This window comes from Colletotrichum gloeosporioides (assembly GCF_011800055.1).
Source record: "Colletotrichum gloeosporioides strain Lc1 chromosome Unknown consensus_93, whole genome shotgun sequence".
In the NCBI taxonomy this organism is placed as follows: Eukaryota; Fungi; Ascomycota; class Sordariomycetes; order Glomerellales; family Glomerellaceae; genus Colletotrichum; species Colletotrichum gloeosporioides.
The window spans coordinates 177125-200738 of NW_025544738.1; the positions used below are offsets into that span (position 1 = coordinate 177125).

The 23614-nt window shown below is 50.9% G+C and overlaps 9 protein-coding genes across 9 annotated transcripts; 3 read left to right on the top strand and 6 right to left on the bottom strand.

The window, feature by feature from the left end:
* Positions 1 to 1953: 1953 nt before the first annotated feature.
* Positions 1954 to 2608, bottom strand: GCG54_00010759 (uncharacterized protein; the record flags this gene model as incomplete). Its single annotated transcript, XM_045410676.1, has 2 exons — positions 1954 to 2084; positions 2137 to 2608. 2 exons carry the CDS (start codon positions 2606 to 2608, stop codon positions 1954 to 1956), a joined length of 603 nt encoding a protein of 200 aa, XP_045257767.1.
* A 5581-nt stretch (positions 2609 to 8189) lies between these two features.
* GCG54_00010760 (Secondary metabolism regulator laeA) lies at positions 8190 to 9239 on the top strand (the record flags this gene model as incomplete). Its single annotated transcript, XM_045410677.1, has 1 exon — positions 8190 to 9239. The coding sequence occupies one exon, from the start codon at positions 8190 to 8192 to the stop codon at positions 9237 to 9239; it is 1050 nt and encodes a 349-aa protein (XP_045257768.1).
* Positions 9240 to 9582: 343 nt separating this feature from the next.
* Positions 9583 to 10104, bottom strand: GCG54_00010761 (uncharacterized protein; the record flags this gene model as incomplete). The annotated part of the gene is made up of 1 exon (XM_045410678.1): positions 9583 to 10104. The coding sequence occupies one exon, from the start codon at positions 10102 to 10104 to the stop codon at positions 9583 to 9585; it is 522 nt and encodes a 173-aa protein (XP_045257769.1).
* A 489-nt stretch (positions 10105 to 10593) lies between these two features.
* Positions 10594 to 12739, bottom strand: GCG54_00010762 (Maltose permease MAL31; the record flags this gene model as incomplete). The annotated part of the gene is made up of 10 exons (XM_045410679.1): positions 10594 to 10840; positions 10904 to 11019; positions 11073 to 11096; positions 11153 to 11315; positions 11378 to 11772; positions 11832 to 11939; positions 11992 to 12038; positions 12095 to 12280; positions 12331 to 12479; positions 12534 to 12739. 10 exons carry the CDS (start codon positions 12737 to 12739, stop codon positions 10594 to 10596), a joined length of 1641 nt encoding a protein of 546 aa, XP_045257770.1.
* A 1357-nt stretch (positions 12740 to 14096) lies between these two features.
* GCG54_00010763 (uncharacterized protein) lies at positions 14097 to 14503 on the bottom strand (the record flags this gene model as incomplete). Its single annotated transcript, XM_045410680.1, has 2 exons — positions 14097 to 14327; positions 14378 to 14503. 2 exons carry the CDS (start codon positions 14501 to 14503, stop codon positions 14097 to 14099), a joined length of 357 nt encoding a protein of 118 aa, XP_045257771.1.
* A 503-nt stretch (positions 14504 to 15006) lies between these two features.
* On the bottom strand, positions 15007 to 16875 carry GCG54_00010764 (Heterokaryon incompatibility protein 6; the record flags this gene model as incomplete). The annotated part of the gene is made up of 1 exon (XM_045410681.1): positions 15007 to 16875. One exon carries the CDS (start codon positions 16873 to 16875, stop codon positions 15007 to 15009), a length of 1869 nt encoding a protein of 622 aa, XP_045257772.1.
* A 382-nt stretch (positions 16876 to 17257) lies between these two features.
* Positions 17258 to 17865, top strand: GCG54_00010765 (uncharacterized protein; the record flags this gene model as incomplete). The annotated part of the gene is made up of 3 exons (XM_045410682.1): positions 17258 to 17440; positions 17503 to 17580; positions 17623 to 17865. Coding segments are annotated over 3 exons (504 nt in total), but the record flags the coding sequence as incomplete, so codon positions are not given.
* Positions 17866 to 19137: 1272 nt separating this feature from the next.
* GCG54_00010766 (uncharacterized protein) lies at positions 19138 to 20831 on the top strand (the record flags this gene model as incomplete). Its single annotated transcript, XM_045410683.1, has 3 exons — positions 19138 to 19672; positions 19744 to 19898; positions 19965 to 20831. The coding sequence occupies 3 exons, from the start codon at positions 19138 to 19140 to the stop codon at positions 20829 to 20831; spliced, it is 1557 nt and encodes a 518-aa protein (XP_045257774.1).
* A 1102-nt stretch (positions 20832 to 21933) lies between these two features.
* On the bottom strand, positions 21934 to 23304 carry GCG54_00010767 (uncharacterized protein; the record flags this gene model as incomplete). The annotated part of the gene is made up of 6 exons (XM_045410684.1): positions 21934 to 22576; positions 22632 to 22672; positions 22726 to 22792; positions 22875 to 23009; positions 23079 to 23131; positions 23218 to 23304. 6 exons carry the CDS (start codon positions 23302 to 23304, stop codon positions 21934 to 21936), a joined length of 1026 nt encoding a protein of 341 aa, XP_045257775.1.
* Positions 23305 to 23614: the final 310 nt, after the last annotated feature.

Sequence of the window (23614 nt, forward strand, 5' to 3'; positions counted from 1 at the left end):
TGTCCGCCGTGCAGCGGCACCCCGTGGCCCCCACAATCTTTACGACGCTCTGCAGCATGGAAACGCTGGTCTCGGGGCAGCGAGTGTGGGGAAACCTGCTGAACCATTCCTCGGTCAGTCGCTAATTGCTCTTTTCTCAGTGGCGGACGCGTTCCGCCTGCTTTTAGCACCATCACTGGCGAGCATCCGGAGGCTGGGGCCTTTCTTTCGCTGGTGCAGCCAGATAGCCTTCCGCTATCCCCGTATTGTCGACTGGTTTTGGCGCTAGGCGTGTCATGTGCACCTGTTTCCTGCACCTGTCTGACCAGTCAGTGCCCCCATTGATTGAATTTCTCGTTGCGTTGGCCGTTCCTTTGGGGGTTGCGTTGCGTCCGGGGGCGTCGCATGTGATTCTTTTCTCTGTTTCGGGAACGTCGCTTGCTGATGTCATCGACCTGCTGTTTCCAAAAGTGGTCCTGGACCTCGGCATCTTTTTTGGGAGCGCCCTCTTTGACCAATGAGCAGCGCGGGGTTGGTCAGGTGGATCCACTTTACCATCGTCCCGCTGTTTTGCTGCCCGTGGCACGGCGACGCGCTCCTGGAACGGTAAGGACGCACACCGATGGTGAGGCATGCACCCCGAGTAAAGCACATGATGCCCAGTCAACCATGGAAGAAAACGACAAACCCCATGGGCAAAACTGAGATTAGGGTAGCATGCCGACAGATTACCCCGTACAAAGCACGTGGGCGGTCTGGAGTAGCGAGCGATCAGTGAAATAGCCGGGAGGTTGGATCTCGACCGTCGATTGATGGGCGCCGGCCGTTTGAGGTCTCGACCCCCGTAGCCGGCAACCAGCGCTGCCACCCGGCCGACGCCTCGTCCGGTGTCTTCCCAACCTCATGTGTGGCTGTCATGGACGCCATCATCGATTAAATGGCACCCAACTTAGTGCGATTGATATTTGCGCTGGGCCGCCAGAAATGGATTTCCTCAGTTACAGACCACCCTAGTAAGCACTGCGGTCAGGAGCGAGAAACAAATTACACTGGAAAAAGGATCGTGATTAACCTAGTTTAAACCTGACCCATTTAACAGCATAGGCTGTCAAACACTCTAGACACATCTTATGCACGGCTTGAGATCGTGGTGGTGGAAGATACACCCACTGACTGCCAAGTTTGTTATCTTTCACAGGTCTCAACACGTCCGATATCTTGGAATCCCTGCCGTGAGCCTCTTCGTCCAGCACGCCCAGTCCCTTCCATTTCTACATCTATCATCCCAACACCAGAGAACGTTCTTGGATCTATAGCCCTGGGTTGCATCATAAGAGGCCTGATCAATCTGGCGCACCACGTCCTCCATGCACGACTTTGTCTTGACGTCCCAAAGCGCCCGACTACGACGCCCGAGGAAGACCACGCCGCCGTCTCTCGCCCAGTGGTATACAGTACTGCAGTGTTCGCAGCTCACAGAATGCTGCTCCAGCCCCTTCTCCCACGAGGCGGGAATGAACGATCCCTCAGCAGTCTGCGCCGAGGCTGCGTTGCAAGTTGGTATGGATTTACCGTTGGGTCCTGGCATCGAAGACGCCCTGGTACTGCTGCCGCTGATGCGAAGATCCATCCCCAGGCAGCTGCAAACTCGCGGATCGAAGCACTGCAGGAGGCCGCGGAAGTCGAAGTGCGGACAGAGCAATCCTCGTCCATGTCTCTTGCCAAATTCATTGAGCCGGTCCAGTAGAAATGTGTCGGCGACCGGATCCTTGCCCAAAGTGAAGACGGGAAGGGTCCATTCGAACAAGACAGTGCGGCTGATGATTGAGATTGACGGCGGGACGATGCGGCTGTGCTCCCTCGCGGCGGGAACACCAGTATGACATCGCTTCGCACATCTTTCACACTTGACGAATTTCATCTGTATACTGTAATCTTCCAACAGCGCACTCTTCCATCGGTGCTCAAATTGTCTCATGGAGTAAGAACGATGCGGGCAAAAGCTGACCCTGGCTGAATGATGAAGGAAGCATTTCGAAGAGTAATCGGGAAAGTGCAGCAGCGGGTAATACCGCCGGCAAGCAAGGCAATACCTATCTTCACCGCTGCGAACCTTTGTTAGACAAGCATTACAATGCCTATCGCCGCATTTCGTACCATCAAGTTCAGAAAGCCGACACGTGTAGTCATCGTTCCATCGCCACAAGGCATTCTTGGAATTCTTTGCGTCCGCCACGTAGCAGTCTTCGCACAAGTTCACACGCGTTACCCGCGGTATCAGCCTACAAAACCAGCCGTAGAGACCTCCCGGAGTTCGGTAGTTGAGGTTGAAGCAGATCAAGTGTCGGCCCCGAATCTTCCGGATGATGTGGGCGGCCTTGAATGCGCTGTCCTGGAATAGACGGAAAAACGTGAAGCAGGTCTGGCGGAGCATGTACAAGTCATGCGGCGGCGTCTTGCGCATAATGTTGACGAGAAGCTCTTCTGGAAGTTGCAGCAAGCGGCATTCCCGCATGTTGCGTATGTGGTTATTGTTCCACGTCGATAGTTGAGGATAGCTTGGTTGAATCTCTGGGCCCTCCGCCTCTGGACACTCGCGAAGACTGGTTTCCTCCATGCGAGCTTCCATGTCTACTTGTCGGGCCTCTTTCTGAGTGACTTGGGGTCGTTGTTTTGTCTTCGGAGCTTTTTTCTTTCTCTTATTCAATCTGGCGGCCTTCTGGCGCAAGATATGCAGCTTCATTATGAAAAGATGTTTAGAGGAAACTTGAGCAGACAGTTGATGGTGCAACACAGCGGTAGCAATAGTCGCCTCGAGCTTGCGAATGGACGTTGTCTGCCTTCAAAGTTGTATCCTCCTAGAAAGCTCAAAGCTATGTGTCTTCATTGTCAGACAACTCCGAAGGGTAAGGTACTATCAATGTCTCTAAGTACGTCTATGTACCCCAGTGGAGCCTTTGGGGTCAGGGATGTCACTCAAGTCCTCGACACATTAGAAAGGCAGATCGTGAGTGTTTGGCAACCTCGCAAAGATAAAACAATACTCCACCGTCAACAAATGCGTTTGGAAGTCGCAAGGAGCTGACTCAAAATGCTTCCCATCTCATTGGGCATCTAATTGGACATGTCATTGCGAAAGTTAGAAAGACAGGAGCCTAAAGGCTACGTGACCTAATTTATTGTGGGTTTTCTCGTGCTGAGACGCAAAAGGTTGCTGAAAGAAACCCAAGGCATGACTTCTAGGGCCCGGAAACCCTTAGTATGCGCAATCTCAAAAGGTATGATCAGAGTTCAAACCTTTCTGCGAAGACAACCTTTGTACCCCTTCAAATTCTTTCTCCGAGAACACCCACACTGGATGGGCTATAAATCGCCTCAACACGAATTGTTTCTTGACATCTATTCGACGCCTTGAGCCAACTATCAGACTTCCAACTACCCCGCCGTTTCGGAACACCTTATGATTGTACCGGCAATATGTTTGATTACCCGATGGAACCCCTATCGATAAAGCTCTTTCTGATCTTCTTTGGCCTGGAAGTTGTATGTCAGTTCCTTGAAAGGCGTTATCCTTCCAAATGGGATCCATCTCTGGAAGAAGACACGGCACAAGAGCAACACGCCCAAGAAAGACCTGCACACGTTTCCCCTCGAATCCCATCAAATGAAAGTCGAAACAATGATACGTTGCAGTTTGCAAAACGGAATAACACAGGGGCCAACTCTCCTGCGGAATTATCTAGCAACGAGGAGGCCTTGAGAGAGCTGTATGCGCCAGGAGAGACCAGAAGAGAAGCGCGCCCAGATATTAAGGAGGCCTTGAGAGAGCTGTGTCAAGCGTGCGCATATATAGAGGAGGCCTTGAGAGAGCTGCGTGAAGCACGCGCACATATAGAAGAGGCCTTGAGAGAGCTGCGTGCGCCAAAGAGGCCAGAGGAGAAGCGCACGCAGATACAGAGGAGCTCTTGAGACAGTTATGTGCGTAGGCAGAGGCTAGAAGGGAAGCGTTCGCGTGAGAGGGGCTTGATATGTCTTTGCAAGGGACCTCCACGCGCGTGGTGAGTCGCCTCTTGACAAATAATGTCACAGTCCAATAAACGGAATAACACGGGAGATAGCCCTCATGACGAATTATATGTCGACAAGAGGAATACGAAAGCAAGTTGCAGCTCTTTTGAGAACACACGTTCAGTAGATATCATCCCTGTTCCACTATCGCTGCCTATAAAGCCTTTGGTCCTGGTACCCTAGACTCGACAACACTCTCTATCCAAGATGCCAATCCTCCCTATTGAGAAATCCAATCTTAAATAAGAGAGGGGGCTTCACCCGCGTTTTCGACGAAAATCCACAGCCAGAGGCTTAATCCATCAGAGGTATACCGTATTGTGAGATATTCAATATTCAATCACACAAGGTAGCTCTAGCAAGCCCCCAAACAGCAACATGAGATCCATGCACCTTTTGCGTGTGAAGACTCAAGAGGTATGCTACAAGCTTCAGATCCTTCCGGAGAAATTTGTTTCAATCATTTAAAAAGTCTTTCAATTTCCCATTTGATGAATTTTGTCGACCAACAAAGCTGCAACTACTCAACCCGTCGCTTTGGAACATCCCCGCAAGCGATATCGCCGTCACCCAAACGACATGGAGAATTACCTCATCGCAAATTCGCCGGTATGGATCTTCCTGGCTGCGCTTGGGCTCTGCTTTCTAAACGTTGCTTGTATGGCTTTCTACGAGTTTTGCCTTTGCAGATGGTTTCCATCTGTGAGAAAAGGCAAGGCCCAACAGCAACAGGCCCAAGCAAGCTCTGCCGAACGACCCCCGCCATGTTCTCCAAATGGGAGTTTGAAGAGTGGTGCAATACAGCTCACAAAGTGGGCAAAAGCGAAAGGCACCTCTCAAGACACGTCAACGGACAAAGACACGAATCTGAAGGAGAGTCCTAGCCCTCTGAAGCTGGCAGCTCGGTTAGAGAACATCCCCGTCCAGTCCTCGCTGCATATAAAACCCGTGGCCCTGGTTCCCGAGACTCGGGAAGCTACTCTCTTCACAATGCAAGTTCCCCCCATCGAAAAGCCTATCGTAGGCAAGGGGATGCTTTCTGTACCCAAGCTTTCGAGCTGGGAAGTTGCATTCGATGGAAATCGTCGGAGGTCTCGAATCTTGCAGCTGCCTGACGAGATTCTGTTTGAAATCATGCAAATGGTAAAGCTCGACGACTTGTACATGCTTCGCCAGGTGTCTTGCACATTCTTGCGCATTTACAATGACCATACTTTCCAGACGCTTCATCGGAAAGGCAGATCCAGAATCTTTTGGCAATGGCAATGGCAAAGTCACCGAGACGGATTTGAACTTGACCCGAAGACAGTAACGAGAGCGAGGCGAAACGTATTCTGCGATCCTTGTTTCAAAGTTAAGGAATCTGAGGAGTATCGGAGTCGGTTGAAAGAAGTGCAAGATTACATTCACTGTTCATTCTGCAACACTTCGCACAGGAGCTTTGAGTTCTCCGCGGCGCAGCGTTCTAACTCCAACGAGGTGCGACAATGTATTTTGGCCGAGGGATTCATTTGGCTCTGTCCGCACCGCAAAGTGTCGTTCAGATCTGTCAGGAAACTCGCTTTTGCTCGCGATTGGACGTCGAGACTGGCTCCAGATGATAGTTACACCATAGAGTGGTGTCACGAATGTCATCTTCAAAGCGCCAGTAATGGCTGGGATGGTCGCCGAAAAGAGCTGGAACCTCCACATGTAATCCTTTCTGGGCTCAAAACACCTTCAGCATCGGTCAATATTTCCATCAACTGGAAAGTACCTCTGTTCAAAATTACGCCAAACGTTGATGTAACGATGGCAGATGTCCAGAACGCCCTCAAAGACGCGGAGGTCAAATACGGGTTCAAGCTGTGTCCTCACTTCAGCTACTGTAACGGAGAACTGCTTCGGATGCTTGATGCTCGGATTTGTATTTGTTTTGGGAACGATAAGCGTTTGGGAATTCAACCACTGCCGAGCCCTCTGCCGGAGGTAGTTCCGCACACGACTTGCCGCCATGACGCCGACGTAGCACAGAGGTTAAACCGCAACCAGTCAGAACCTCAAGGCTTCATGTCTGGAACTCACCTGACTCGTTGCGATTTCTGCTCAACCACATATGGATTTAAAAGACACGGAGCTTGTGTCTTCTTATTTCGGCAAACGAACGTGAAAATGACCGCGGAGAGGAGCAAGTACTACTCGGGTTATGGTCTTCAACGTGTGCTTGAGCCAAGCTCATATGTGACCCGGGCAGCAGCAGTGGATGACGAGACCAAGTATCTCATGTGGTGCGATGATGAAACTTGCAGGAACGGAAGAAACTGGAACACGTACGCCACCTGCCTTAACGCCTACTAAAATCATCAAAACACGACAAAAGAATAACGGAAATTAATCACACTACATCTGCATGCGGCTTTTTCAAGACAGATTCTGTCGAGAGTAGTGAATCAGACGAAAGCCACGATGATAAGCCAACCTAAGCAATTGGAATAGATGACATGAAGACACGTATCACTTAAATATCCTATCCGTGAAATCCGACTCGGGGGCGTCGGCCCTCTAGCTGTCGATACCATATGCCGTCAGCTGGGTTACTTCTCAATGTTCTGTGACTTGCAATTGCGTGGGTATGCGAGACTATTCCCTTTACTTTGTTGCGCTCGATTAAGTTCAGCTGCCGGGTTGCCTCAGCCAGAAGGGTTTTCCACAGCACTTCCCAACACGCGGAAAGTTGGCATCGTGGGGAATTATATGCTCCATTGGATTTAAACGTGCCTTAAACTGCACACCGGCCGCATTGGCGTCGCGAGAGTTGAAACGGACACAAACACTTGCTGTGGCTTGTTACTCCATTTATAGTCCCTGTTGCGATTAAGAGAGTGAGCTCATCTCACGGGAAAGGGTAAGATTTAGAGCTTTGCTATCCGGGCGGATGACCACTTACTCTGGGCATAACGGTCTATTTTGTTTCAATAAATTTCCCATTATTGTCGTCTCTGTCGTCTCTGTCGTCTCTGTCGTCTCTGTCGTCTCTGTCGTCTCTGTCGTCTCTGTCGTCTCTGTCGTCTCTGTCGTCCCTGTCGTCCCGACCGCCCCTTTCCCGGTCTACTTTCCCTATTCCTGTCGTCGTCGTCGTCTTCGTCGTCGTCTTCGTCGTCGTTCATGTCGTCGTCTATGTCCACTACCCGCCCAGATAGCAAAGCCCAGGAGTTATGGAAAACTGCTCGCATTGATATATCTATCTACTCGCCTCTTCTCTTAAGTTCAGGCTTGACCCGGACATCTTTTCCTATGATAATATCGCGCCGGAGATCAAGGAGCAATACTGCTGCCATCACTGCTAAGAGCACATCAACTTCAGACGCATAATGTGACAGACTTTCATTTTTGTTTTGTCTGGCTCTCAGAAGAATCCTACCAGCTGCGCAGCCGCCAGCGTCAAGACAGAAAAGGCCCGGCTGGTGAGATTGCAATGAATTCTATCTAACATTTCTAGCCTGCTCGCTCTGGCAAGTGGAGAATTGAGGCTCGAGACGACAGAAAAGGTACAACCACAGGTACTAAAATAGATATCATACTACAACAAAAAGAAGTTCTTTCTCATCCATTCAAGTTGCAAGTAGGAATTGCATGTTGAAAATAACAAGTTATTATGTTCTCAACCAAGAAAAAGGTTGGTCATTACATCGACGGGATGTTCTAAACAAGTCAATTCTGTCAAGTCCCCACCTCATCCGATGGTTCTCCAATCATTCATCCTAACACTTATCAAATCAGACGTGGCATAACCCTCTTCATCCCTGTCAGTAGTGAGCTCTAGTCAACTTTTGTCGATGAAGGAGAGCTGGTCTCGGGTTTTCGGACTGATAAAACGTCGCGCTCCGCTTATCCAGCTCCATCATGGATACAACCGAAGTTGCAGGGTGGCCGCACCATCTGCCGGCGCGCCCCGCTGCGGAATTTCTGCAGCGTGCATGATTTCCATGGGTTTAGGCGCTCCCGGTCGTCTCATTTTTCTTCTTTCCCTCCGATCTTCATCCCTACTCCACGAGGCGTACCGGATTCTCGGGTCAAATCGTTGCCTTCCAACAACAAAGATCCCAACAACCAACAGTCTGCCAACAAAAAGCCATCAAACACTGACTCGCGACAACCCTGAAATGGCCGAACCAACACCAACTCCCGCCGCTTCCTCCCCAGTCACTGAAACGGCTGCACCCGTCTCACCGCGGCCCGCCCCGGAAGTGGAGGTTGAAGTCGACCAGGAGGAGCTCGACTCCTCTTACGGGGACGATGAAGTCTCGCGCGCCAGCACCTCGCTCAAGTCCATTACATCGAGATATGAATGGAAGCACGGTCGCAGATACCACGGCTACCAGTCGGGTACTTACAACTTCCCGAACGATGAGCAAGAGCAAGACCGTCTGGATATGATCCACCATGTCTTCTACCGATTGATGCACGATCGCCTCTACCTCGCACCCATCAACACGGAGGGTCTCAAAGTCCTTGACATCGGCACCGGGACTGGCATTTGGCCCATTCAATTCGGCGACGAGCACCCCGAAGCTGAGGTCATCGTCGGCAACGATCTCAGCCCCATCCAGCCGGACTGGGTCCCACCTAATGTCAAGTTCATCATCGACGACGTCGAACTCGATTGGATGGAGCCAGAGAAGTATGACTACATTCACTGCCGCTATATGGCCGGCTCCATCAAGGACTGGCCTCGATTGCTGCAGCAGATCTACGAGAACCTCAAGCCCGGAGGATGGGTGGAGCTCCAAGAATCGGCTAACACTCTGTACTCGGAAGACGGCTCACTTAAGCCGGACAACGCCATGATTCAGATGATGAACGGCCTCATGGAAGCTTGCGAAAAGATCGGACGGACCATGGATCCTGCCCCGTCGTTCAAGCAATGGACTGAGCAAGCTGGGTTTGAAAATATCAGTGAAAAGAAGTTCAAGTTGCCGATTGGTAGCTGGCCTAGGGATGAGCGGTTGAAGGAAATCGGGACCTTGATGGGGCACAACTTTCTCGAGGGAGTAGAGGCGTTCACCGCAGCTCTTTTCAAAGATGTCCTGGGTTGGTCGCAAGAGGAAGTCATTGTTCTCAACGCCGGAGTCCGAGCGGCGGTCCATAAGAAAGATGCGCACCCTATTTTCAACTTCATTGTTGTGACTGGTCAGAAGCCCAAGTCGGGCTGACCGAGGTAGTAGCGACATACTTTGTTGTCCAGATGCAGTTACCTTGCCCAGCTGCCCACGTTGAAACAGCTGCTCTAGTTTAGGAACGTGATGCATGAGGTCCTATCCATCTCAGAATTAATAAGATACAATCGCCAGAAATAATAGGTTACTCGCTTCACCCCTTGAAATCTCGAAAAGGCGCGTTTCAAGATGTCACAATACATTTTGACCTGCCTTTTCTCTGAGCTTGCTGTAAAGAAATATCAAAAACTACCTAGCAGTTCCTAGACCCTTAACTAGACAACACCTCAGGAGCCCTTTGCAAGCTTGAACAAAAAACAGAGTAGATTTAGCTATCTTTTCAATCATCGTCATACGCATTGTCCTTCTTCCACCAAATCGTGATATCAATGTCACTATCCTCATTGCTTTCGTATTCTTCCCTCCACAAGTCCAGTTGTTTGGCGGAGACTCTTGCCCAAAGCGAGCGCCTGGGACGGAAGAGCAGATCATGAGGTTGCTCAAACTGGAAAACAGTGTCGTGGCACTGTACTGTGATTCTGTAACCACTAAAGCTGTCGAAGTCATCAGCTGTGTAGTCCTCGTCCACCTCGACTACCAGGAAAATGCTTCCGCCGTCATTCAGAATCGCGTAGGCCCCAAGTCCTCCAGCTCCTGCAGTGGTTCTGACTTGAGTTTGGGTGGTGTCGGACGGCGGGATGGCCAGTTGCATATACCCCGTTTGAGGCAGTGGCGGTTCGTCCGCACGTGCCCGAAGAATCTGGGTGGCCGATGCGTCTTCGGAGATCGGGAGCGGATTTGCGAAGACTAAATTCAACAAGAGAATGACAGCGGCGACAGCCAAAAAGTAAGGAGATGCCATAACGAGCGAGCTTTTGATCAAATTGATCAGCACCAACGACGAGCAGGATGTTCAAAAATTTCCCAACTGTTCTTAAGGCGAATCTGACACTTTTAGAAATCGATCAATAGAGATCGCATTTAACCTGAATAACTCGATGCAGTTATACTGATAGCTAGCTGCCAACATTCCATGACTGCATCCGCTGAATCCGGTTGGATACCAGAGAGCAATTAGCATGGTGGGTAGCACGGAGATAAGCGAAAGCATACTTTGTTGTCAATACATTATATATAGAACCGGAAGTGCTGGCATAACACCCAAGCTTATGGACCCCACACCTATTAATTCTGACAGCGCGCCAAAGCAGGGATCCCCAATTACCTGCTCACCCCTGCTCACCGGGTGATGCGGCTGCGCCTGAACGGTGGCATCACCATGATAATTGAAAGCTCGATGCCCCTCAATAACGATGAAGTTACTCTCGGGTAGATCTTATAAAGGTTCTCTTCATAAGTCTTCCTTCGGCGGGGCCGCATGGTGAACATCTTCAACCTGGCTGGAGGAAGCATATGCATCCACATGAGTCGTGGAGAACTCTCTGGCTGGGACACCACGTGCAAATAGAATGTCTAGCTCCTCGTATGTCCTTCCCTTAGCCTCAGGTAATCGGAAGAAGGACCAAACGAAAATGGTGCAAGCGGTGGCGGCCCAAAAGAAGCCAGCCTTCCCGCGCAAGTTCCACTCTGTGGGGTTCCTTCGCGCAAAATGTCAGTGTACCTGCAATTGATGTCCGCAAAATAAAGTTGTGCATTCTCACATCATGTAAGTTTGTAAGACCTGCGAAACAATGTTGACTAGCTGATACGCGTTTCGAGACAAAACCACGGTTAACGGCCGAAGGCGGACTGAGGAAGTCTCGCTGATTACGCTGTACTGCAGATGAGGTGAGTAACGAAGGCTTGATAGGCACACTGCGGATTTCTTACGGTGATCGGACCGATGGTAAGGGACTGGTGCATTGTTAGTCGTCACTGACGATTATTCAGGTAAAAGATGGGTAGCTTACGTAGATGAAGAGCCAGAAAACACACAAGCCACCAGACGGCCATAGTCCTTTCTTTCCAGCAGAAACGTCAAGAATACCGATAATGAACAGGATCACTGTCAGAATACCCATGCCGGTGACATATATCTGGCGACGACCCCAATGAGTGATGAGCCACCAGGAACTATGCACGTATTGTGAGTAATCTTCAACAAATATTATCAGCGCTTGAAAGTTGGAACTCACAGGCAGGTACCGATGAAAGCCATTCCCTTCGCCCCAAGACTCAACTCAAAAGCATTGGCCGTATTCATGCCGGCGGTCGTGAAGAAATACGTCGGGGTGTATGCGAAGCTGCTGCCGGACATGACTTGTCCAGCGAAGGCGATGCAGCAGATTTCCGTGCGTCGGAGGTCGACACCCTTGAAGCAATCTTTGTATGAGACGCCACTCGTGACACCAGCTTCAACCTTGGTCGTATGGAGCATCATGGCTAATTGAGCATTGATCTGGTCTTGAGTCTTGTCGCCGCTGAGTCTTTCGATTGATCGACGAGCTTCATCGAGTCGGTCTTTGCGGACGAGAAACCAGGGGCTTTCGGGGGCGAGGTATGAGATGACCATCAAAGGAATTGGCCACAACTAGTTTTAATCCGTAGTCAGCTACATTATCTCGCTTGATTCGGGTTGGAGAATCTTACCCATTGGATTGCAAAGGGAATCCTGTACGCCATCTCACCCTCAATACTGAGACAGCCACGAAGTACGCCCGCGGCAATAAGCTGGCCCGTCGCCCAACAAAGATTGACCTTGACCGTATCAACAGATGTTTGAAATTTGAATCGCTAGGTATCAACTCACGTAGGTAGTCATGTATCCTCGCAGGTTCGTCGGACAGACCTCAGAAGCTAAGTAGTTTTTAGGTAAGTAGTGGGTCAAGAAAGGTCTGAAGATGGAGGCTTACCATATGCGGGACTGAGTGTAGCAAACACGCCCCACGAAAAGCCACACAAGATCTGACCGACCAGCAGCATGGCGGCCGAGTGTGCGAAGAAGACAACAAAGATGAAGCAGTTAAGGAACCCCATTGCGACGATCATGACCCAGCGGTAGCCGTACTTGGATGCGAAAAAGCCGTTCATGAGACCACCTGCATATATCAGTACTGTGACATAAGACCATGCCGCCCTAGTATCTCACCGAAGATGGCACCGGTCGTGGCAGCCATGGTCAAACCAGTCTGCCACGGCCCAGAGACCTGGTATCCGATCTCATCGCCATACCAGCTGCCATATTTCTTCTGAAATTCGGGGTACGCAAAGAAATTGTTGATCAGAATAACATCATATCTGAGTGAAAGCAGTCAGAAGCTATATGAGCAAGGAGCCACGATATGGTCTTACCCTTCCATGACGATGGACATCGAAATCATGACAGACCAAAACACCGCCCTTCGGTTCTGGGTCAGGGCTTGCATCAAAGTCTGTGCATGCTCGTCATCGGAGGCTTGCTTCGCCTCAAAGATGGCTGATTGGCCCAACTTCTCTTCGACTTCATTCTCGGCTGCTTTGCGAAGATGCTGAACCTCGTGATCGCCCTTGGACGCCATGATGATTGACACAATTTAGGATCTAAGGAGACAGCCTCCACGAACCCAACTCCAATATCCAAGAGCTGGGGCCATCGTGGCTTTATAAAAGCCCGAGCCATCTCACTTTGGGTTGTAGTCGTACTGCAATCGGCCGACATGTCACTACTACCGAACCATGCATGTTCCTGGAAGAGCCGAGCACTCGGCACACACTCAGCGCATTCTGGCTAAATCTCACACGCTCTCTAGACCCATTCAAGAAGGATCCGAACATTTAGACCTCCCATCTCCACATGAACTTGGCCGGTCCCCACACGTGAATGAAGCAAAGTCTGGGGTATGGGGAGAGCTTCACGGCTCTTGATTGGTCGGTGCCCGGGAACGACCTGGCAACTCCCGGCTCCGGGCACGGTGTTCTGACTTCGATGGACGTGATGGATGATTTGACGAGATCGAGCGGTCCAATCAGTTAAAAAGAATAAGCTAGAAATGGGTCCTCTCGAGATGTCACTGTGAGCACATGTTCATCTTCGGGTTTGTTTGAAGGGCAGCAGTCTGCCAAGGACATTGGGTTGTTGCGGGGAAGCGGCATTGATGATCTGTGGTTGGTCGAGAGATTGTAGACATTGGAGATTGCGGAGAAGCTCCGCTAGTTGGGATGGGGTCAACTGACGAACGCGTGAGCCTGTTGGTTAACTTGGGGAACTCGGGGTACTCCCCCGAGCGACTTCAAGGCTCTGATAGGTCCTTTTGCGGAAAAAGGAGTTTGCCAAGGTAACGTGCCCGGAAAAGGTCGACAAACCGGCATGTTGGAGTTGAGAGTACGGACGTATCCGTTGCGGGGTTTGTTAAACCCGAGGGCTGCCACCGGCTGTTGGGCTCATGAGGTGGTGCTTCTTGAAACCCCTCCACGATGCCCGCCTGCCCCTTCACGGGCTTCCTGACATGGCCACGGTCACATATAGAGCACTGGCTCCTGGTGCAATTGATCATCATATAAACTTCCTCGGTGATCGTCAGCCTGTGGATTGCGACATGCTTCATGGTTGTTCAACGACGCAGGGAACCTGGGCCCTCTACCAAAGTCTCCACGACCGAAAAGAAAGTCTATCTAGGACCAGTTCACCTAGAATGTCGTGACGAGGCTTACAAAGCTTCCATGAGGCAAATCGAAAGGAGAACAGAAAAAGCGCAAGACCTGCGAAACTCGGGTCACGTCCCACAACTGCTACTTCGAACTAATGCACCCCGACGTCCGTGAGCAGAAGCGACCGGCATGCATTTCAGACACACTTGAAAATGATCGTTAATTCAACGTTGAAGTTTCACAAACGCCTATAAGTAAACCCTTGAAACCCATGAGAATAAGCCATCCTTACATCTGACCTTCAGATCTCGCCCTTTGGTGAAAATATTCGGCTGGAAGTGTACTCTCAAATCTGTCCAGCAGATCCTGATGTCCGTGAAATAGAATTGTGACTTTGGCATGGATCTCCGCAATGTTCCTGTCGGCTTCTTCCTGGGTCTGCGGAGCGGCTTGGTTGAATTTACTAAGCGCTTGGATGAACGTCGGGTAAACATCCGGCTGCGTTGTCTCGAACCGCTTCTATCAGCCGTGTTAGACGATGATATCGTGAGAAGTTGGATGCAACCGACTTTCACATCTTCTAAGAACTTCAGGCTCTCTTGGAATTTGGGCTGCCGCAGTAGAGAGTCGCCGTCCATGCCATCAAAATCTACATCCTGGTCTGGCTCGCGGATCGTGGGAGGCTCGGAGGACATTTTCAAGCTTCTTAAGTTCTGCAATAGCCAGATATCTCGAGAACGGATGGACGGGTATAGGGCCACTCCAGTGTTCGCCGAGGCTCGAGGTCCAGGCAGGGTACGGGGACAAATGAAGACCGAAATGAAAATCAGCACACGCAAAAGATGGGGGTCAGACACGAGATAATCGTGAGTCTATCTTTAAGCGATGCCCTCAACCCCGCTCATGGCTCGACGTTTCCGCCCGCGGCAAATGGACAGATGGAACCGGCAAGCAAAATAACCTACTGTTGTGGATTAAAGGAATGCTTCTGGTTGGTCCACCATTTCGAAGGATTCACTTACATAAAATGATGTAATAACCACAAAATCCGCAGCCAGGGCGCAAGTTGGCGGCGCAGCAACTTCGAACACATGACCAAGTTCAAAAACAGTCAAAATGGCCGTTGTAATATTGTCTGACTGATGTTTCCATTTGCATCCCCTGGAGGACCAAAGTTTCTGAAACATTGACCAACACCTCATACGAGAATGAAGAGCTCTTCTTCGCCGAACCTTTCCCTGATGCTTTCATTATCCGACTCTGGCATTAGAGGCCCTATGAAGGCATCACCAAGCAGGATCCAACCATCGTCAGTCTGTCTGAGAACGAATGGAATGGGTCCACCATTAAGGAGAACGACAACATCGCCTGGTTTTGCACAGGCTGGTGCTAGTCCGTAGAAGCCACTGGCCGTTTCAAAAATGCGTCTTTGGTCGCAAGATCTCGACGCTGCGATTCGGAAGCGACTCGCATCGCCCTCACAGAGTGCCACCTCCAAAGGGTCGTAAGTATCAGGAGTCTTTCCTGCAACACTGAATAGTTTCTTGATGTAAGTAAGATAGTCCGCGTAAAACCGATGTCGGTCATCTGGCTCCAGATCAAACACAAACTCGTAGCCTTCCGTGAAGTTGGTGGTGAGTGTCAGTCCCATTTCAAGGAGTGCCCCAAACGGGGCATCTTCTGAACCGAATAGTGGGTAAGACTTCGTCGATGACACTCGGTGCCAAATCTCAAGGAAAGGATGCGTCTTAGCTTTGGCAGGGGTTATGTCCTCTTTGAAGTGACTGATGTCAAAGACCTCGGTGGTCCAGGCGATGGTATCGAAGCGCACACCAGAAAGGCCGACCTTGCCATCTGATGAAGGCTGAAAGTCAACAAGACCTGGCAGGCCGTGTTTGTCTCCCTCTTCCCAAGCCGTCACCGACATGCTGTGAAGAATGTTGCCGACGTCCTCGCTGACATCCCACCTTGGTACCCAGGACGGAAATTCTGTGCGCTCGTACTCAACACCATGCTTCGCATAGCATAGAGGGGCAAGGCTTTCACTGCTTGCTACCGAAGCCTTCACCACATCGATGTATACCTCTGCAACAGTCTTTTTGTAGTCAACACTGGCGAATCCCTCGAGAGTTGCCTCATTGATAAGTCCCAGTAAGCCATAGACCTTGTCTCTGGGGTTTGTAGCGTTGAAGTCGCGAAAGCTCAAGAGAATCTCAAGGAAGCTCAACTCTGAAAGCTCGCTTTTATCAAACATGCTGTATGCATTGTCCCAGGCGATTCCGTCGAGTTCAGCTGGTACGTCGTAATCGTTTGCAAGATTCTGCTCGCTAAGCCAGGCGGCCGTGACGCCCAGCCTGTCCCATTCGAACGAGTGAGAGCCGACATAAACCCTAGATGAACGCGCCAGCACAATCTCCTGGACACACCACACCCTTGTGAACCAGGGCCTTGATAAGAGCCATTTGAGGGCGCTCCAACTCTTTGAGTCGGGCTTTGGCAGGCCTAAACGTTGAGCGGCCGAGGCGATGTCAGTGATGGAGACACCAGCGAAACCTTCCATTTTCTCCGTGGCAATCGTGAAGTGAGCCATGCTCAGTAGCTCAACCCCACGAGCCAGGGCTTGATCCTCGCATGCATGGTATATCGCTTCCATCAGCGGCATAGCACGCGCCGTCTCGTTGTCTTCATCAAGACCGAGCCATACCACAACAAGAGACGCCTTTGAATAAACGTCGCGCATCAGCTGGACTTGCTCTGCCCGTTCCTCCATGTCCTCCTGGTTGATGCAAAGGGCGTCAGCCCAGATGAATACCTCCTCGGTGGGAAGTCGAAAGTGGCGAAGGGCGTCGAACAGACTCTTTGTGACGGAAACCTGTTGACCTTGACATTGGATGTCTTCGCGCTGAGACGGGTCGCCCCAGACATACGATAACGCATGAAATGAAGGCGGATCGTCAATGTTTGCCTCTCGCAGATTCGTAGTGATGGGGTCGCGGCCTGCTCCAGGTTGGAGGACAAGGACTCTGATGTATCGACTCGGCAAACGTCTTGAGTAAATTGATGCCATTTCCTCGGGGGCAACGGTTGCTCTGTACTAAACGACGAGTTGCGTAGTTGCGCTGAAGATGACAACGAGAGACTCGGAGAGAGATCGAACACTCTTGCGGAACAGGGAAGCTGAGTCCAAGACACGAAGGATTTCGTGGTGGAAGGATTCCTTAAGGCGGGGGGCGCTAAACACCGTTCAGTTTGATTCGTTCCCACGTAGCGTGATTGGATTGATGGGTCTTGGCATGTTCTGGTACAAGGCAGCAGGCAATGATCTCGTAGCTCGTGATCAAAGTCAACATCACCAGCCATCTTGTCTCATCTCAACCGTCTAAACAAGCGAGCGTTCCTAAGCATATCTCCATTCCACACTTTAAAGTCATCCTCACTACTTCATAGCATATTGGACGATCAGACACTATGAGTACCCCTCCCACAAAGTTCCGCCTCTTTTTAAACCTCCCGCCAAGCTTCGCGCTCACATCTGGGAGCTGACCATCGAGCCCCGCATCGTCGAGGTACGCGAGTGCATTCATGGACAAGGTCCCATCAACGTCAGGAGACCTGGGTCAGGAGCGCAGACAGTTGATTAGACGGTCAAACGTCCACGGATGATGCGCCACTTGCGCGCCCAGTTCCCTCCCAGTTGCAAACCTGTCATGAGGCCCGCGTGCACCAGACTAAACATGCCGATGATGAATATCGCTATGGAAAGACCTTAGGGGTCACTACTAAAGCCTGAGACGGGTTCCACCCTCTGCCCGAGGGCGACCCCGGGCGGGAGCGTTATGTCTGGTTCAACTTCGGTAGTGATATGCTCTCGATTGGGGACATAGATTTACAAGAGTTCCTAGCTGTAGATTACCAGATATGCCGGCTGCGGCTTAGGCGCAACCTCGACGACGAATACCTTTCTCGCATTGAGTCAATTTCAATTGACAGACGGTTCATGAATATTGTCGAGATTCATCTGATCCTTTTTTTGGGGGCATTAGGTCAGGCTACTTAATGACGGGATACACATACTTCCCTGTGGACCCGAGAATTTGTACTTTACTGATCCTGAACCGATGGGAGGGACGATGATGAACAGCATCATCCTGGACGCTATGGTGATCTGGGTTCACGAGGAGCTTGACAGACTAGCAGAAGAGAATTCAACGTTTTATCAATCGAACGTTACCTCTCGAACGTTACCTCATAATTATATTATTCCAGAATAACCTGGTGCCAGATGACATGAGAGCTTTGTTTCCTCTAACGACGGCCGATATTGCTAAGAACGAAGAGGAAAGGCCAATGTTTATTTGCAACTGCAGATGCTATGCTCGTTCATGACAGATGTACCTAATAGTACCCTCGGATAAGGATACTGTTCCTAAAATTTAATTACAAGTGCGGCAAGTCAATCGTGCTTGTAGGCTCAGAAATCCTTGCGGTCTTGGCCGAGATGGCCTGTCACATTTAGTGTTCCTAAGCTTCATAGAAACGTTCCGAACTAAAGCCATCCAGGCCCATTGCCGAAAATCAGTAAGCTGAGAGCTCGAGTCCGGGGTTCTCGAGGTCCAAGATCCACAGCATTCTGATCAGGGTGTCACTGGATGATTCTAGCTCTAAGAATCAGGTTGAACCGTCAAGCATCTTTCAGGGAGCCTGCGACAATGAGCAAGTTCTCGGAAATTCTGCAATCGCTTTGGTTGTCTATGTCAAGTGTGACTCAAAGGTCTCGAGGTCCAGGCCTTTTTCAAACACTGAAATCCAATACTTATTTCATGTAAGTTTCTTTCTGGGGTGCCTGGGTAAGGTACCCACGAAGGAACCTCCCAGCAGGGTGATGTGCCCCACTTGGACAAAAAGGGCAGGGTGGGACAGAAGCTTGCGACCGTTGGCGCGGAACAGCCAATGATAAGCCGCAAAGGTGCAGAGGCGGCGCTTATCTAATCAATACCCTGGCCACCTACCCACCGTCCCATCCCGTCGGTGCTGCCTTCGATATATCTCCAGGTCTCCCAAAACTTTCGACACTGCACAGTTGGCTATCCCTCCCTCTTGTCAGCGATCGCTCTCACAGGGTCCAGAAGTGACAGGTAAGAAAAGCTTTTGCTGCGGCCAATATTCTTCTGACTGCTTTTCATCCCTCTCATACTGACAGACTAGTTAGCATAGAAAGTGCTCGATCGCAATCATGGTACCCCCGAGCGATGAAACGGAACGCCGAAACTGGCTCACGCGATGCTTTTTCAAGTTCCGAGACGAATGCAGAGATGCCGCGAAAAGAGAAATGCTTGTCTCTATCCTAGAGTCATTTGAGACTGTCGAAAGCAGCGAGGCGTCCCGTCGCGACACCATCACCGACAGATTTATGCGGCAACTCTCTCAAGCAGACGACCCTTTACTCCAGAAGAAGCTCGATGCAGCGGAGTCTTTTGTCAAGGCCCTGGACAGCAAGTACATGTGTGGCGAGTACCTTGAAGAGTTGGCGGCCTTTTGCAAGGCTGAATGGCCAGAGCTTGTGAGCAAGAAGGTGTCGCCACAGCTGCCTGAAGTCAGGTACATCGATCGCCTAGAAGAAAAGCTGCGAATACTACAAGAGATCAGTGTTCAAGAGATTTGCAGCCAGAACCCCGAGGACCCCCCACGGCGCATAGATCCGACATCTATCACTGTCAACGTTTGGTCCGCATTTTGGGCCGCAACTGTCGAAGAACTCCAGCATTTCCTGGAGTTCAAAGTCAGAAGTGGTAGATTCTTTGTCGAAACCATCGAAACGGCCTTCATTGCGGTGGAAGCAGGTGTTCCGAAAGTGATGGAGTACGGTGAGTGGCTAACCTATCGCCGAGCTTGAAGCGAGAGTGATGGATGAGACTAATTATATACCCAACCCCAGTAATGAACAAGCGCGGTGCTGGAGCGTCTTCTAAGACAGCATCTTCCAAGGCCGCCACGAGCAACGCAAACAGCACCAACGCCCAGAGCGGACATAGTCAGTCAGGAAAGGGCAAGGAGAAGGAAAAACAAAGAAATCCGGTGTCCATTGAAGATGTAATCTTGCTCTTGTTTACCTACATTTGGTCGAATTGTTCCATCGTGCTGACATATAGTTCATAGACGAAACAGAGAGAAGGCTTGGAATGCCCTCTTCTGCATACTATCGTCACCGAGGGGGCTCATATATACCCTGTGGCGAAGATAGAATATGTCGGAGACTGCACGACATATCTGAAAGCTTTAGATTTCATTTGGGGCGGCGCAACATGCAACAGGTTGAAGGCTGCATTGGGCGTCAAGGACCTCGACATACCTTCCAATATGATTGCCTTGGATCATGCACCACATCACCTATGGGACCTCGGGAAAGTCACGTTCAACCCGGTCCTTCGACTTCCCATGAGAATCGATCTTGAGTTCCTCATCTTGGAGCCGCTGGACTTTGGGAAGAGCGGGAAGAGGAAGAGACCAGGAAATGACTTCCCAGAAGGTCTTGCAACAGACCCGAGGACCAAGGTCAAAGTTCCCGACAACACCAAGACCAAAACGTCCATGAAGGCTGCAAAAGTCTCTGAAATCAGATTTGTCTCCGCGCAAACCCAGCATCGCATCCGCCATGGACATCGTTTTACTATCACGTCCAACGACCCAAAGTTACTTCCCAGCGCCGACCTTCTGGACCTGAGAAACAGAGTTATGGTCATGATGGCACTTAAGGGTGGCGCGGAAGTTTTGGATGATGTGTTGTCAAGCGCCAGTGGTGACGAAGACGCTCCAAGAGTCTTAGTTGGCGCCGGAGATGTCGAAATGGACTTGGACGATAAGGTTCTAGGATGGAGTGAGCATGCTGAGGAGGAGCTCGCACTTCTGACCACCGAGGAAGCGAACCAGATGCCTTGGCGCCCGCCAGTGATTGAGCATCCAGCAGAAACCGGAGACACGGTTTCTCCCAAGAGCCAGACAAGCAGCACCCGAGGAGATGGCTAGGTACTTCCTCCTCCCGTTGTACCTGTCAGTTCAGAAGAACCAGAGGGGGATGATATCCCAGGACCCTTTACCTCTGTCAGCCGTTCTCGCACGAGAAGACATCGCGGGTCTATTACTTCGGTTAGGTCAGTCCGCGAGACGATCGCTGAGGTGCTCGGAAGTATGCCCCCAAACACGCCGGCAGCCCACAGCCCCAGACACCGCCACCGTGGTTCTGTGACGTCAGTTATATCAAGCCGCCAGCCTTTTACAGCCCTTTCCCCGCGACTTGGAAGTACGGGTGTGCTCGGAAATTTGTCGCCGAACTCGCCTGTAGCTGGCAGCTCTAGACGCCGGACAGGTTCTCTAACTCAACCGCAAGGCAGACCAATGTCAACCAACCCTCAACCTGAGCAGCCTGGCCCAGCCATGGGAGTCCCAGGTAGCGGCCACTTCCCTCACTGGACCCGCAAAGAGGACAGTGAGCCCAAGAATGCTGGTGCAGCCCAGACGTCGAAGGATCCTACTGATACTCAGGCGTCTGCGCCGGTCGATGACACCACGCAAGGGCATTTGCCACACGAGGCCTGATGTCGAAGGCACAGCACGGCTAAGCCTAGGAGAGTTGAGACGAGTGATGCGACAGTAAGGTAGAAAAACAGAATTACACATGGTTTCGGAATGATTCGAGCGGATGGAATGCCAATGATGAAGATTCATTGCGGTAATATACGAGTTTCAGGCAGCAGCAAATACACACGCAACTTGCACCCGATGATACTGCTTTCAATACCCCTCACATATGAAGAGTGCGTTTGACTCATCTAGATGTCTCGAAACACTCCTCTACCTTCTCGATATTGGTTTGCTAGTGGATCAACATTTGAAACCACGTTACGGAAAGCCTTAGATCCAGACGCATGTGAAGGTATCTGAATAAGTAATTGGCATATTACCCTCAAGAGGCCAAGATGATCCTCTTATTCTGCTTAGCCCCAGCCTCAAGACTCAGTTTCTCCAGAGTCCTCTGGTTTGCGTGCATACACGAGATGCCTGTTCAACATGGTTAGTCCGTTTGTTTTGAAACAGCGAACAGGAAAGCGGGAAAGCTGGATGGGTCGCCTCACAGGTAGAGGAATGGCTGTAGGCTGTGATCCGCGAGAGCTTTCCGCATCTCAGCCACGAAAACAATGATTTCGGCATACTCCCAGCCCATGATTTCCTTCAGAAGAAAAATCGCGAATCCCTCAAGCGACTGGTTGATGTACATCCAGTTGCAATTGCCGACTTCCTTCAGCATCGGATCCGCGGGCCATGCGCCGATGGGGATGGGCCATTTCTTCTCAACGATGTCGACGAAGCCAGCCTCGGCCAGGCCTTTTGCTATTCCGTGGTCCCGAGTCTGTGTTAGTGTCTTCCCGAGCTTTTCCGCTGCCTCGAAGAAGATGCTTGCCCATCTTCGGTAGATGTGATCTTTAGGCAGGTTCTCGCCTTGGGCTTGCGATCGGTCCTCGATGTCGAGCTCCTTCACCTCAATGTAACCACCTGGGATAAGATGATCGAACGCCTGTTTGTAGAGAGCAGGCCAGTCCGAAATACTGGCTTCGAGATGGCGAACATGGATGAAGTCGAAGTCGGCGTCCCATGTCCACGGTTGCTCGATATCGTCAACTTGAAATTTGCAGTTCGGGGGAACCCAACCGGGCTGAATGGGTGATATGTCAACGCCGGTAACCTGTGCTGACGGGAATTCATCGGCGAAGTCGCTTTAATTCACTTGTTAGTTGCGGGGATGGGTAGATACTTTGCATAGAAACCCACATGGCCCAGATACCAGTGCCAGTTCCGAGGTCAAGAACCTTCTATTCCTGGAGTCAGATACAATAATACCCAGACAATCATTTTCGAGGCTTACCTGCAGACTGTCGCCTATCGGAGCGAGGAACAATTTGTCATCGAGGAACAACGTCTCCCAGTAATGCCTTTCGAAGAGGAAGGCTGTCAGCTCGACGAGCCATGAGTTTTGAGAGGCCGCTCAAAGGCACCGTAATAACAGCCACTTACGCGATCTCAAGGCCTTCATTCTGTCTAGCGTCGTTCGGGCCCCAGTAATCGACCTTTTGCGTGTAAGTGCGACCGTGAATTCGACGATACTCGGTAATGCTCTCGCTCAAAGATGCTGTTGACGCAGTGTGGACACTACAACCCATCATTCGCAATCATTAGTAACTCTGTCTTCATATCTGCTAGAACCTAGATCCAAGTCACCTCTGTCCATCTGCCTGCGACGCGTGGTCATCATCCACCGCGATGCCTTGAGCCTAGGTGGCCTCCGTAAATACGCTTATCGTCGCTTTGTGACTGCCGAAGTAGCGGCTAAAAATGCGCTGTGTCTTGGGTAACTCACATCGTTCGCTGGATCTGGAGCTATTTCAGGCTCAGTGGCGGCAGGTGGGCTGGCGCTGCCGGTGGTGGGTTGAGCTGCGGCTTGCATTCTGATATCGTCCGACTTTCTGTGCAGTCAGTGCTGAAGAAAAGAAGAATCCATATAAAACATGGGAGGAAACAGCAGCCTTTAAAAATGGGCTGAGGAAGAGAAAACACGGCCATCAACAGGGGCAGTTACCCCTCATTTCTCAGCGAGTTGTTTGCCATTGTTGGTGCTCGCTTGAGGCGCATCCACTCAAGATACCGGACACTGCGTCCGCCTCCGCGCGCGAATGAGAAACATTGCCTCGTCAATTCGGATGCAAGTTCTAGGCATTTTCTGGAAGGTATGGGCCGACTTCCATGTCCATCGAGGA